The sequence below is a fragment of the Vanessa cardui genome, chromosome 25, assembly GCF_905220365.1.
Source record: "Vanessa cardui chromosome 25, ilVanCard2.1, whole genome shotgun sequence".
NCBI classification, from domain to species: Eukaryota; Metazoa; Arthropoda; class Insecta; order Lepidoptera; family Nymphalidae; genus Vanessa; species Vanessa cardui.
In genome coordinates, this window is record NC_061147.1 from 7,510,756 (window position 1) to 7,525,919 (window position 15,164).

A 15,164-nucleotide genomic window follows, 5' to 3' on the forward strand; every position below is an offset into this window, starting at 1 on the left:
AAAGGCCTTAGCCCAGCAGTGGGAAGTTTACAGACTGTTTTTGTTGTTATTACAACAACCGATAAACAAAGCTGTCCTAAATTAAAGCTACTTCATTAGTGATAAATTTAAAATTGTTGTTGATATAAGATTAAATTGCTACCGATATAAAGCCCAATCTGTTATGGGGGAAAGAACCCTCGTACTTGCTGTACTTAAGGGCTCTGTATGACTTAATCCTGCCCTTTAATAATCGAAAAGAACTTCTGTTCTTTTCGGTAAAACAGGTCTCTTGTCACTGAATTTAGATTAGTAATTTTAAGTAAGTTTAAATAAGGATTTACTCAATATCGGTTATAAAAATGCCAAAAATGATTAAAATATAATTATAGTAGCGGCACGCCATGATGGCCGTTTTGACGTTTGCCCGCTCATGAAGTTTCGTATTTAATAAATAATTACATCAAAGGAGCAAATTGTTGTTCTTTATTGTCAATAGTGACGTGCAGTTAGTCAAAAAATTTATCGAATGTGATTTTTATGTGATTGTGATTATAGATACTACTTGCAACAAAAACTTGAAATAAATTACTTGCGAAAAAACAAAGATTTGAATATATTTTATTGATAATAAATTTACATTTCACATCACTTTTTTAATGTGTCAAAACGGCCATCGTATCTTGCCGCTAGTATAATAATATTTTCTTATTTATAAATAATAACATAAATAAGGTTTTACTAACGTACATTTTTCGGGCTGCACCAATAAAAGATTCTTAAAGATATTTCAAAAACAAAATTCTTAAAAATATTTCAAAAAGAGAACGTTTATTCTGTAATAAATAGTTTTGCAACTGATTTTGAGTCGTTGTCAAATTCTTAGAGACATTTCAAAATTAGAACGTTGATTCTAAAAATAAAATTTTTGCAACTGATTTTGATCGTTTGACAAATTCTTAAAGACATTTCAAAATTAGAACGTTGATTCTGAAAAGAATTGGTCTTGCCACAGATTTTGGTCGTGTGTAATGCCATCCCATCAGAATATTAGAGTACCTCATTCGAGAGTGCTTCCGTCCTCGCAAATGCATTACAGTATAATGTCTGCGGTCAGTATTCGTTCAGAGATCTAAGAAATCAACCTGAACGAAATTAAATTTAAACTTCAAGCAATAAGTTTATATATCACGTTACAAAATATAAATCAGCTGGCATAGTGTTTATGAGTAACCTAGGATTTAATTTTAGACTATTTTGTGGTGATTTTAGACGTCAAAGTAAATTTGATGTTGGGGTTATTTTTTTATTTTGATCCGAATAAAGTCATTTACAGCTCAGTTATATATTCAAAAATATAATTATTGTACTTTAAAAAAAATTGCGAATTTATGTGATCCCACCATTAAATTGTCTTTAATGTATTATATAACAATGCAATATTCAAAAATAAAATAATATATTATTGAAAATATCGTGTGTTAACTCGGCTCCATATAAAAAATATATCTATGAAAATACGTCATTCGACCATTAATTTTTTACTCACATTTTTTCATAATACATCGCAGAAGCTGGCACCTTATAATTAAAAAAGGTGACATCGAATTCAAAAAAACATGGCCAATAAATAATATGTCTATAAAATATTATGATGTCAATATAATAGTGCAGTTCATGACGCCATATTATTGGGGACATAAATCCTTACCTCTTTGGACGATTTGCAAAGGGGTGAGCCAAGGATGAGAAATTGTAGACGAAAAAGTAATTTTGATACTTTGTAAGATTACTGACTTGTATATAAGATTTGATAATTGCTGAATAAGTTGCCTTTAAATATATGTAGGTATAAATACCATATTCTTCTTCCAATACAGAAATAGCTAAGAAAAGATAGTATGACATATATGATTAACTTAATTATATACACTAGCAAAGCAAACGAGCAAAAAAATGAAAAGAAAAATCAAAGTATTTTTATTACAAATAAAAAAAAAACGAAAGTATCAAATCTATCTGATCCAAGTACAATTATTAACCTATTCGATTCTCATACTTTTACTAAAGACATCGTAACCGCTACATTTTTTTTCTATTTGTCATCGTATTGTACGAGTACAAGCTTTATATTGAAACTATAAGATTTACAGTTTAATCCTTTGTTACTTTATACTCGAATAGTCAATGGCTCTTTAGTTTTCAATAAACTTAAGCCGATAATAATATAAGAAAAAAGTAAATGTTTTATAAATAATAATAACAGTAATAAGTAGACAAACAATCCATCATCATAATCATCAGCCTTTTCTCGTTCACTGGTAGACATAGGCTTTCTTGGTGGTAGGGCTTTGTGAAAGCCCTTCTGGGTAGATACCGCCCACTCATCAGTTATTCTACCGTTAAACAACAATACGCAGTTTTGTTGTGTTCCGGTTTGAAGGGTGAGTGAGCCAGTGTAACGACAGGCACAAGGGACATAACATCTTAGTTCCCAAGGTTGGTGACACATTGACGATGTAAGGAATAGTTAATATTTCTTACAGCGTCATTGTCTATGGGTGATGGTGACCACTTACCATCAGGTGGCCTATAGGCTAGTCCGCCAACTAATATAAGAAGCGAGTGTTACTAAGCACAACAACAAAATGGCGTCTTATACATATTATTTTACAAACAATAGTTATTTTTAATTTTGTTCTATATTTAAACTAAAAATACTTTCATAAAAATGTAGATAATTAACTAGTAAATAGATGATACGCTATTGACTTGTCATTGTGACAGAAGTGTAATGTTAAGTAATTATTAGAACACAAGTGGGTAGAAACGATGAGGAAATGGCTCAGAAAATGCTACCTAATGATTACCTACGTGCGGGCTTGCTACGACGATACAATCATTTGAACAACGAAAATATATATAGCTCATAAATTTATAGCAACTGGATGTTCTTTAATTAGTATTCAAAATAATTCGAAATTCAAAATTTATTTTTTATTTTTACCAGGCTGTTAATCCCATTTCACTGCGCATAAATAAAAATTAAAAAAAAACTCCTATTCGAAATTCGAATCTAAAAATTCGCAAATATATGATCGTATTTGTAATGTACACATTACATTGTAGATTAAACCTTGGCATAAAAGTAAGTATATATCTTTATCTGAAACAAAGTTTAATTATAAGTGGAGTGAAACAATAAACGTCGTGTAATGGCTTAGAAAATGCCAGTATTATAATTAGCGGCGTGCGAGCTCGCTACCACGATTTCATCTATTGTTCATACTTAATTATCAGCATATGTGTTATAATAGTTCATAATTATATCAAGAACAACAACGGCCCATAAATTTCCCACTGCTGGGCTAAGGCCTCCTCTCCCTTTGAAGAGATGGTTTAAGACATATTCCACCACGCTGTTCCAATGCGAGTTGGTGGAATGCACATGTGGCAGAATTTCTATGAAATTACACATGCAGGTTTCCTCACGATGTTTTCCTTCACCGCCAGACACGAGATGAATTATAAAGACAATTTAAGCACATCAATATCCATAGACGCTCGCCTGGGTTCGAACCCCCAATCATGGGTTAAGATGCACGCGTTCTAACCACTGGGCCATCTCGGCTCTCATATATCATTTATTATATCGTCCTGACCAATATCAAACACAGGCTTTCTCTCTATTGTCCTCATAACTCGATGGAGAGGCAAATACATTAGAAAATAATTCACAAGATCAACAGATCAGCTTCAAACTGTTACTAAAAAGTTTTCGACAGATACATTCAATAACTTTTTATCGGCCTGACATGGAGTTTGAACCAAAGACCTCGGGATCTGCGGTCTTATATGTATATTTACTACTAGTCGCCTAGCTTCGCTAGCGTTTTAGAGTGTTGGTGGGTTGTGTCAGGCAAAAAAGTACCCTATGTCCTTTTTTAGAGTTCATGTTTGCTTCATACCAAATTTCATCAAATTCGGTTCAGCTAGATATACTTTTAAAATAATATGATCATCTATTATAATGACTAAGTCAATATATGTAAAACTTATACTAATAGATTTAGCGGTATAAGTTCGCTTAGGAATGTTATTCATTTCAAATTTCGATCGTATCGTGACTTATATACGTTCGTTTAGAAATCGACATTATAACTGCACAGAATGTATGTAATGTTTTCGGACGGATCATAATAAAAAAGTTTTTATATTACGAGGCGTATTGTTAAAAAATCCAGGTCTTATTAAATTTAAAGGCGTGCAATTCCAAATTCAAAACGAAATAAATTCATTTCTACAGTACAAAGAAGCGATCATAAACAAAAGTGAGCATAATATTCGTTGCAGCGAGACGTCACCGACACACCCACCCATCCATCTTAGGCAGACAGGCTCACGGACGACTCATTACGTTAATTTGTTTCTGTGTGCGTCTTAGCTCAGATCGAATTTGGTAATTCTGAGGGGTTACGTGTATCATTGGATTCGTTTCTTAATTCATTTTGTTTCAAATTAATATAATTTATACCTTCATCTATATCTATACGCAAAAAGAAATACTAATTGAGTATTAAAGCACAGCGGAAACTATAACACGAAAACATCACTACATAGTATAAAACAAACTTTTCTCTGTCCCTATATCCCTGTGTATGCTTAAATCTTTAAAACTGCGTAACAGATTTTGATGCGGTTTTTTCTAATAGATAAAGTGATTTGAGAAAAAGGTTCTTATATATAATACATGAAAATTGGATAAAGAAACACTTTTTGAAGTTTTTACTGTGATGTCATGTCATTGCTCCCGTGCGAAGCCGGGACTGGTCGCTTGTAGGGATATAAAATAAAGCGCTTGAAGCGCATTAAGATTTACTTTGACGTGAATGCTTTGCTTTCTCAATCTCTATCCCATAGAGATCTTCAGAGTATCATTTTTTAATACACCGAGGTAACTAAATATAGGTGTACAGACTACACTAAAGTATCGTTGAAACGCACTATTTTTTTCAAATTCCGCTGGTAGTCCTGTTACGAGCAACACTACGACAAGTGTATGTAATGTAAGTATCTATCTAATATAATGTATTTTGAAAACTAAATATATTGTAATATAATTATTATACAGAAGGTTGGCCATTATTAATAATCCTATATAACCATTGTTTGACGATTTGAATGTTATTATTTGAACTATGTCGCATATTATATAGGGAATACAACAATACTGTATATTATAATGTGGTATATTGTAGATTATGTGTGGTGGTACCTACCCTACCGCCCCGTAAAATGTATTTAAAGATATTTGATCAAACACATGATATAAAACGTTTGATTGTTGGATAAGATGTATTAGCATAGAGCGCAAATAAAACGCTTGGCAAGATACTGATTTTGATACAATGTTGGCATTTAATTTCGCCAGTGTGAAGTCGAAACGGTAAGCCAGATATGTAGATTTAAATATTCTTTGTTGTTATATAATTATTTAACAATAATACGGTTTAGCCAAAAAATATTGAAGGAGATATGTTACTAAAAGTTACTCCAAGTTAGTTGTCAAAGAAATTTTAAATTTGGAACTCTAAGAAATGAATAGGTCATTGAACAAATAGTAGCATGTCTTATTTTGACACAGGTCTATCTCATACACAGATACTGTAGTTTATCTATCTGTACCGACAATAATTATAAATCTACAATAAATTAGGCATAATTATATTCATTTACTGGCGTTGATTATTTGTTGTCCAAGACAATTTTTCTTAGAACGTTTCGTTATAAGACATTTATGTCATACAAGCGTCTTTGAAATAGAGTTCATAATCGCACGACACACCCAAGACACTTGATAAATAAGATTTTGATCATCCCGACACTTCAGCTATAAAATCATAGACACATACTATATCCAGCGATTTTTCCTAAGCGATTCGACTTGGGATATAAGAGAGAGCCTACTCGTTTCTTAAAGGCCACAAGTGCCACAACGCACCTGCAAGCCTCCTAGTGTTACAGATGTCCATGGGCGGTGGTAGTAACTTTCCATCAGGTGAGCCTCCTACTCGTTTGCCATCTATATTTTAGAAATAAACTAAACCTTTATATATATCACTACAGTACAGTTTTTTAATAATTAATAATAATATGTTTACGGAAATACCTTAAAACAAAGTTACAATTACCAAAAAATCAAAACAAATATTCAAGTAGACTCATTAAAGTGCATTTGAACCATTACGTTAAAATATTGAATTAAATAAAACTAATAAGTTCGGAAAATAGATTCTACAGAGGAGAACCGGCAAGACAAGTAGCTAATCGAAATATGTAGTACTACAACCCGCCCCGTCTTCGCACGGGTGCAATACCGATACTGATACAAAATATACTACAGAACTAAGTAGTTACTCCTTTTCACCAATTAATATAAGAGGCATTTAAATGTCAGTTATGACAATAGGTCACAAAGTGTAAACAGACGCCAATCAAGTCTTCAGACGTCCGACGTTATCCGCGCGGATTATGCTCCGCCGTCAGCGTAATCAGCGACGCGTATATCAGTCACTGTCAACCGCACGATCGCTATCGGTAGTGGGACTTTTATGTGATTACCGCGACAGTTTTGACGGGAATTTTGTGGAGCTGAATTTTATAAGTCATTTGATACGTCTGAAGGGACTTTATGATATTCTCAGGGAATTCCTGTTTCATGTTTGTTATGTTATGGTATCTTTAATGATTATATTGATATCAATATGTTTATTAACGTATATCAAAATCAAAATCGAAATATAGTTTACTAAAAGTCGGTTTTACTTGCACTTTTGAATCGTCATTTAACATACTATATTAAGTGAAGTTAGCCCCGACTTGGAATTCAGTTTCTACCAAAAAGAATCTTTAAGAAACTAAGCAATACGGCAATACTTGATTCAAGTACAAGTTGTGTGTAAGATCTGTAAGGTGTATGTACATACATATATGTGTATTCCTTATGGATTAAAGGGGGTGGCAATACATAAATGTATGTTTTTGTCTTGCATAAAACAACACATTACTAAAATAATTTTATTGAATAAAAATATTATATGTGTTATCCAATAATGATTTTAAGAGGTATAGATAAAAATTTCTTAAACAAATTAATTAAAAATCATTAATATATAAACAATATTAAGTTATTTTATAATATAACAAAATGATAAATTCCGTCGTTTTTTCTCAAACTACCCTCGCTAATGATTGAGGGTGTGAAGGCGTCACCCTGTGCGTGACGGTGACGGATGTGATGCCATAGATGCGGCTTTCGGGAGGGGTGAAGTTTTTAACATCTTCACACATATAAGAGAATCAACGACATGTCTTTCTAAAGATATCTTTTACGTATTTAAAAAAAGAACACATTCCACTCATGCACACACAGACACATATTTGAATGTATAATCAACAATTTTTTTATAAGACATATTTTAAGTTTTTTTTTAAATGTCTACATATATTCTATTATATTACAAAGACAAGCACACAGACATACAACGCGATGAAAGCCTTTAACTTTAACTACTTATTTAAAAAAAATATTAACATACCGTAAGGCATACTTTATCAAGAAAGATTATTGATATACTTAGTATGTATGCCTTAGAAAAAAGATTAGTTTTCTACGTTGTCTTTGGTCTGGGTGTTTGTGGTACCGTCGTTACTTCTGATTATCCATAACACAAGTACTTTAGCTTACATTGGGATCAGAGTAATGTATGTGATGTTGTCAAATATTTATTTATTCATGTGTAGTAAAATATTATAGATTTTATGACATTGTATCAATAAGATTAATTAAATAAAAGGAATTCATCTGAATTTCAGAAAATGTAAAGGAACGGTAATGTATCTATATTAATTTATAAAATTGTATTAACTAACATGACTGTACTTTTTTTTAAATGTTGAAAAAGAGTAGCTACTGAGTTTCTTGCCGGTTCTTCTCGGTAGAATCTACTTTCCGAACCGGTGGTAGGTGGTAGTTCACTTAATTGTTATATGACGATTAAAAAGTGCTTGAAAAAGCCCACTTGAATAAAGTATATTTTGATTTGATTTGATATCAAAGTTTATCATAAAACTAGCTGTGCGCGCGACCTTGTATGCGTTTGAATTTAACAAAAAAATATATAAGTAAGTTACTCCTTATTATATCAGTTATCTGCCAGTGAAAGTCCCGTCAAAATCCGCCCAGCCATTCCAGAGATTAGCCGGAACAAACAGACAAAAAAATGTTGTAAAAAATGTTATTTTGGTTTATGTACCATGTACATCCATATACATTGAGTAAAAAAGCGCTATTTTAATACTACAAACAGACACTCCAATTTTATTATATGTGTAGATTAGCAAGTTTATAGATAGCAGAAAAGTAACAAACGAATCCTGGCTATCCTTGTCTATAGAACACATACAAATACAAATTACCGATTAAAAGGTTCCACCTGAGTTTCGCCAGTTCTTTACAGATTTCAACTCAGAGTTTTTCTTACGGAAGTGATAGTTTTCACTTTGACTATTATTAAGTAAGCTGCTACGTTGAATACATTAATTTCAGTTGGAGTATTCTGTAAGCGAACTCGAAGGTAATCGTGTAGTACGATGTTAAATATTATAAATTGGTATATTGTTTTTCATTAATCTTATAATTGTACCGAAATCATACAAAATTAAGAACAGTATATTTGAGAACGTAACTCAGATTTTTACGTTTGCGGAGCTTTAAATATAATATTGCGTACAATGATTGATTGTCATAGTGAACTGCATTGAGACAGTATTATATATTACATAAAACTTTTTTAAGGAACAGGTTGTCGGACGAGCATATGGGCCACCTGACGGTAAGTGGTCACCATCACCCATAGACAATGACGCTGTAAGAAATATTAACTTTTCCTTACAGTGTCAATACGCCACCAACCCTGGGAACTAAGATGTTATGTCCCTTGTGCCTGTAATTACACTGGCTCACTCACCCTTCAAACCGAAACACAACAATACTGCGTATTGTTGTTTAGCAGTAGGATATCTGATGAGTGGGTGGTACCCAGGCGGGCTTGCACATAGCCCTACTACCATTTAATATTATAAATTCATATAACGAACGCTCTAGTTAAACTGCAAGACATCTATTGTTATATTGTCTCTGTATTTAATATTATTGCATGTTATATATTTTTTCAAACACATACTTAAAAAATACTCATTAAAGAAAATATAATCACCGAAACAAAACTAAGACTACCTTTGTATACTATTACTATGTGAGATGTGTGAAATTTAAACAGTAAGTTCATTTTAGACTACTAATAAATAAACTACGAATTAATGTAGAGTTGAATGATTTAATCGTATGACATAGTCATGTGAATCAATAATAAATTACGAACATATTATCTATAATCTAATAGTAGTTTCCCGCTACTTCGCTTGTGTTTTAGGGTGTTGGTTGTCACGTGTTAAAAAAGTAGCCTTCTTACTGGGAGTTCATATTTGCTGTATAACAAATTTCATGAAATTCAATTCAGCGATTTGGTCGTAAAAGACAAACAGACAGACACAGTTACTTTTACATTTATAATATTAATATATATTAAGGAATTAAAGCAAGCGTTTTTGGGACTTTACGAAAACTGAGAAAAAAGTTTTGACGTACGCAATCACAAAAATAAAACAATTATATAAAATAACGATAACCGCTCCATCAGTGTAGAACATTCTTTTATATTCCTAATTCAAAATAAAGAACTTTTTCTAAAAGATTCAAAATATTTTTTAAGTAAATTTCCAGTCAATACAGATCCATTAAATATATTAAATCTAACCCAATATGATTTTAACAGCGTATATACTTTTCTATGAACGTGTATAAGAGTTTAAATAGGAAATACTTAACCTGCCCCAAACGATAACGCCGTGAATTCAGGATCGACATAAAAATGCTCTGTTATTGATTATCTATACAATGTTATTTCTAGACCCGACAGCATAATATTTTACTACCCAACACACAAGCAAGCGATGTGTGTACGTCGCACACATGAAAAACGACGCACACATATAAGAGTTAAGAAAAATACTCGTGTCGCGGGTTTTTCTTGAGAACGGGGATGTCGTGGAGTCGTTATTGAATTTTATTTTTTTGTGTTTTTTTTTTTATATTTTATTGAAATTGGTTTCATTTAATTTTTGATTTCAATTGGCTTTCAGTTTTTGTTATTTTCTGTATAAATATATTTTTAAATCATTACATAATTTGAAATACTACGGAACATTTTAGATACGTGTATTATATCTTTGTTGCTCGTATGCAATTCCTTTTAATATTATATAATATTAAGAAATGCTTATTTTGAATCTGAATTATCTGTTAGAGGAATTCTTAGTGTACATTTTTTTTATTTAAAAATATATATTTAAATAACCGTCTCCATACCTTCCTCAAGGAACACGACGTCCCACATACATACACGTCTTCGCCTGCGTCACACGTGATTATCTGTCTCTTTCCCTCATATAAAAACCAGAAAAGGACAGAAAACGAGTTTAGGACTAACATTTTATATGTTAGCCGGGTCATGGATATAAAATCGCTTATACATATATATTATAGTATGTTAGATATAACCTCGTATAAGGCATTAGAAATCTTTAATAATGGAGAATTATTGCTTTTGTACAGTTTTAAGATTATATTCCTCGGTCGACTTTTAGTTATACTCTGTATAAAATGTATATTTGCAGTATATTTGAATGTTAGGGTCAGACTTACGATTAAAACAACTATCTTATACTGTAGGCGTTTGCATTTCAATTAGGGTTTATTTTTATGATAGTTACTTACACCTGTAAGAACAAAATTAAATGTACTTATGGTAAATAATCTCGAGCTCGGTGGTGAAGGAAAACATCGTGAGGAAATCAGAATGTGTCTAATATCAATTCTATCACATGTGAATCCACTACCCCGTATTGAAGCAGCGTGGTGGAATATGCTCCTAGCCTAAAGGGAGAGGAGGCCTTAGCCCAGCAATGGGAATTACAGGCTATTATTATATTTTATTATTATTATATTATCTTGTGAGTATGTCCCTTGTACCTAACTGTACTCACTCACCCTTTAAACCTGGAACACAACAATTTGAAATATTGCAGTTTGGTGGGCCTACTTAAGCAATGATAGTGCCTATTTCTTATCTATCTTTTAATTACTTATAAGCTTTTAAACGCAGGAATCAAATCGAATAAACACAGGAATCAAACGAATCAAAATCGTTTCAGTAGTTTTTACGTGATGCTACAGCATTATATTACAGGATTTGACACTATACGAATCTAAGATAGATAAAATTGTCATAGCTATGAAAAACTCAGATAAGATTACTAGATTTAGTCTGTGAAATGGATATCATTTGATATTTCGTCTTGATACTTTAAAGGAATTTGAGATACTTTTGAAAATCGAAGTCATCCTTATGATTAAAACAATATATTTTCAACCGACTTCAAAAAGGAGGAGGTTATCAATTCGTCTGTATTTTTTTTATTTGTTATTTAATAAAAGCTTAAGAACCTTCAACAGCTGAATTGAATTCTATTGACTTGACTTAAAATACATTTTCGCATAACATATCTTATTAGTAGCAACAACAAATAAATGTTGAAGCTAATTTATGGTTTGATACAGAAGAAAGATCTTTAGAAACTATACAAACATAACTATTAAATGAACTTATATTTTATTTAATATTTGACAACTTTATATAGTTATATAACACACAGATTCAAATTAATGATATATATATATATATATAAATGAAAATATAATTGCACTCACACAAATAATAATAATAATATATAAATGTATATTGTCCGACAGCATTGCCAACAAAAAGATGGTCTGGATTACGCCGCGTGGTCGCGACCACGAGGCGCGATGACCATCAAACAAGGTTACGAGGTGAGAGTGGTCGTTGTTCTAGATGTATCGTGATCGCTTTGTAGTATACCATTTTTTTTCACTAGTATCATTCAGGGCTTTGTATTTTGCGTTCATTCATTCATATTGTTATATGTGTAGTATCATCTTAGAAACGACTCTATCAATCAGTACCAGTCATTAGAAGTAGACAATAATAGTTTGGAAATGTAAACGCATGTATAATTGTTGTAAATAATGTAAATATACTTATTAGGTTCATAGTGTGACCTCTATGCATGTTGCACATACAAGACATGAGTAGATTTCCTCATGGTTTTCTTCACCACACTTAAACATGAAAATTTAAAACTGATCAATAATAAGTAATGTATATATCTACACAAGTCTTTAGGTAAGTGATTATCCAATAGACAATAGGTGATGATAATAATCATAGTTTTGAGGTTCAATTCCGTGCAAGAACTACAGTTACAGTTACAGTTTTATGATGTAAGGATTACTCTAACATCTTTCTCTGAAGCAGACTTTTGTGATCGTTCTCAAGACCTCTTAACAAGAATTGTCTGCTTGGTGATGCCTCTTTCCAGATGATAGATACTCATCATAAAAAAATAGCCTGGAAAAGAGGCCTGTACCTAGATATGACGTAATAAAATACTTTCACTAATTTAATGAAGGCGTTAGAATAATAAAAAATGAATTTTAGTGGCTCATATTTTTAGTTATTCATATACGTCTATACAATTATTATAATGAGGTAAAATAACTAGAACGCTACATTATTCCCAACTGCTATGCTATACAGTTTATATTATATTTATATCATATCATTATTCTATTAATAAATTGCACCCCTACGAAGTAGATCGCTAATACGTTAGAAAAAAAATTCAAACTTAGTTCTTTTATATTATAACTTAGAATAAATTGTAACTCTTGCATTATCTTATTTTATTAATTCCTAATCTATATATATAATAGCGATAAGCTACTCTTCACGAAATCTCAGAAACTATACCATCTACACAATTGAAATTAGGCAGGTAGTTGCTTATAGGGTATATCTTGGCTAAAAACGGACTTTACGAAACACACCCGGGATTTTACGGGGTTAAACGGGAAGTGAAGATTACAACAACAACAACAACAACAGCCTGTAAATTCCCATTGCTGGGCTAAAGGCCTCTTCTCCCTTTGAGGAGAAGGTTTGGAACATATTCCACCATGCTGTTCCAATGCGGGTTGGTGGAATACACATGTGGCAGAATTTCTATGAAATTTGTCACATGCAGGTTTCCTCACGATGTTTTCCTTCATCGCTGAGCACGAGATGATATAAAGACAAATTAAGTGCATGAAACAGCCATGCTTGCCTGGGTTTAAATACGCAATCATCGGTTAAGATGCACACGTTCTAACCACTGGGCCATCTCGACTCTCGAAATGAAGATTGTTTTTATAAATTTCGAGCGGATAAAGTCTTATAATTAGTAGTCCAATTAAATTATTAAATTTCTTTAGGAATTTGAATAAATAAATAAAACTCAGCATGACTAAGTGGTAAGCGTTTAGTCCAGCGGTTTTGTTTTGTCTTCGCGTCAAAACCACAGCTTTATCTAATTTTAACATATCCGTCATATAGAATGATATTCCTCCTTAGGGAGTCATGACACAGGGGCCTGAATGACAAAGAACTCTCATTTACAACTGTCCCCTACAGCGTTAACGCCTCCATCTGGACTTTCTGGAGATTTTTAGTACTCATTGCAACAAATCTGTGGATCAGTTATATCCACAACAAATCAATATGAATTTGCCAAGTTTGTTCATTTATTTAATATGTAATTGATCATAGACATTTGTGATGAAAAGTGTTCTTGGTGATAGGGCTTTGTCTAAGGCTTAGGGTTAGGGCTTAAGTCCATCTGAGTAGGTACCATCCACACATCGCATTTGAAAGATTCCCAGAACCATAATATGATAATAAAAACTCAGACCAGCTTACGCAAAACCTTAACACTAAATAATTAAGAAAGCCATATTTATCCCTTGTAGATATTTCTTCCAAAACACACAGGAGACAAATAAAGTATTACAGTAGAAATAAGGAAATATGTTCGTTACTAACCCGATACTTCTTTATTATATATTTCATACTTTCTTTCATAAAATAGATATAATAAATAAAGTACATTAAAATACAAATGTCTATTTGAGTGCGTACACTTGGACCGTATTGTCGTTATTACCAAAAATGAAGATGTGTATGTTAAACACAATTGCAAGAATCTGTATGTGTGATTACATAGAAGTCATTAAATATAAGACATAAATATATTGAATATTAATATTTTACAAGAAAGCAGATTAATTCGAATTGACAGTAAATATGCAATCCAATTCTTTGCTCAATTGTTTTCGTCTATGGACAAAAGATTCCAAATTTAAAAATAAAACCTGTACAAACATATCCCAATAAAATATAAATCTTATCACCCATAACATAAAACCTCAAAACTTAGCTATATAACCCTAAAATTGCTATGTGGGTCGGAAAAACACGACTGTTTGTTACCGGCGGGGCAGTTTACGTCAAAACTCGCTATTAACGACGATAGATGGCGCTGTTCTAAAGAATTTTCAGCGAGTCCGGACGTTGACGCAAGTTATTTTTCTTTTACGACATTCTGTAAAAGTATTTCTCGTTGAATAACGCGATCTATACCCTGTAGTTGAATGTAATTTAAACTTTAAGCCGGAAAGGTTTTGAGCGCTCGATATCGTTATTGAATATGATTCGAAGAAACTTAAAACGGAGGTCTTAACCAATTCAATACTAACGAGAATCTTGCCTCTATTGCATACAACATCTGTATAGAGAATTATTGCAAATATACTAATTCCAAATCAGCTTGAACATCAGACATAAACTAGTTAATTAAATCATAATATTAGTTACAAAATTCATTCATTAATCTGTATACAAAATTACAAATTTAAAAATCGAATTAGAAGTTGCGACACAGCAGGTATTGAACCAAGCTATACCGAAGCTCGTTAAACTTTCAAATTTAGAACTTGAATATACTTAAAATAAAAAAAAAAAACAAATACAAACTTTTTTATGTTCGAGAAGCGGCTCCTTTGTTTATACTTAAACGTATTATGCAATACTTTTAAGTAGAACCTT

The 15,164-nt window shown here is 31.9% G+C and overlaps 1 protein-coding gene across 5 annotated transcripts in view; it reads left to right on the top strand.

The window, feature by feature from the left end:
- LOC124540443 (zinc finger protein rotund-like) overlaps nucleotides 1-15,164 on the top strand; it is a 199,131-nt gene that overhangs the window by 81,899 nt on the left and 102,068 nt on the right. For 3 of the 5 annotated variants that reach the window (XM_047118010.1, XM_047118013.1, XM_047118012.1), the window contains exon 5: nucleotides 11,912-11,992. The exons of the other annotated variants lie outside the window; for them this stretch is intronic. In XM_047118010.1, coding sequence (XP_046973966.1) covers nucleotides 11,912-11,992 — 81 coding nt within the window. The remainder of the gene's footprint in view (nucleotides 1-11,911; nucleotides 11,993-15,164) is intronic. 5 annotated transcript variants of the gene reach the window in all.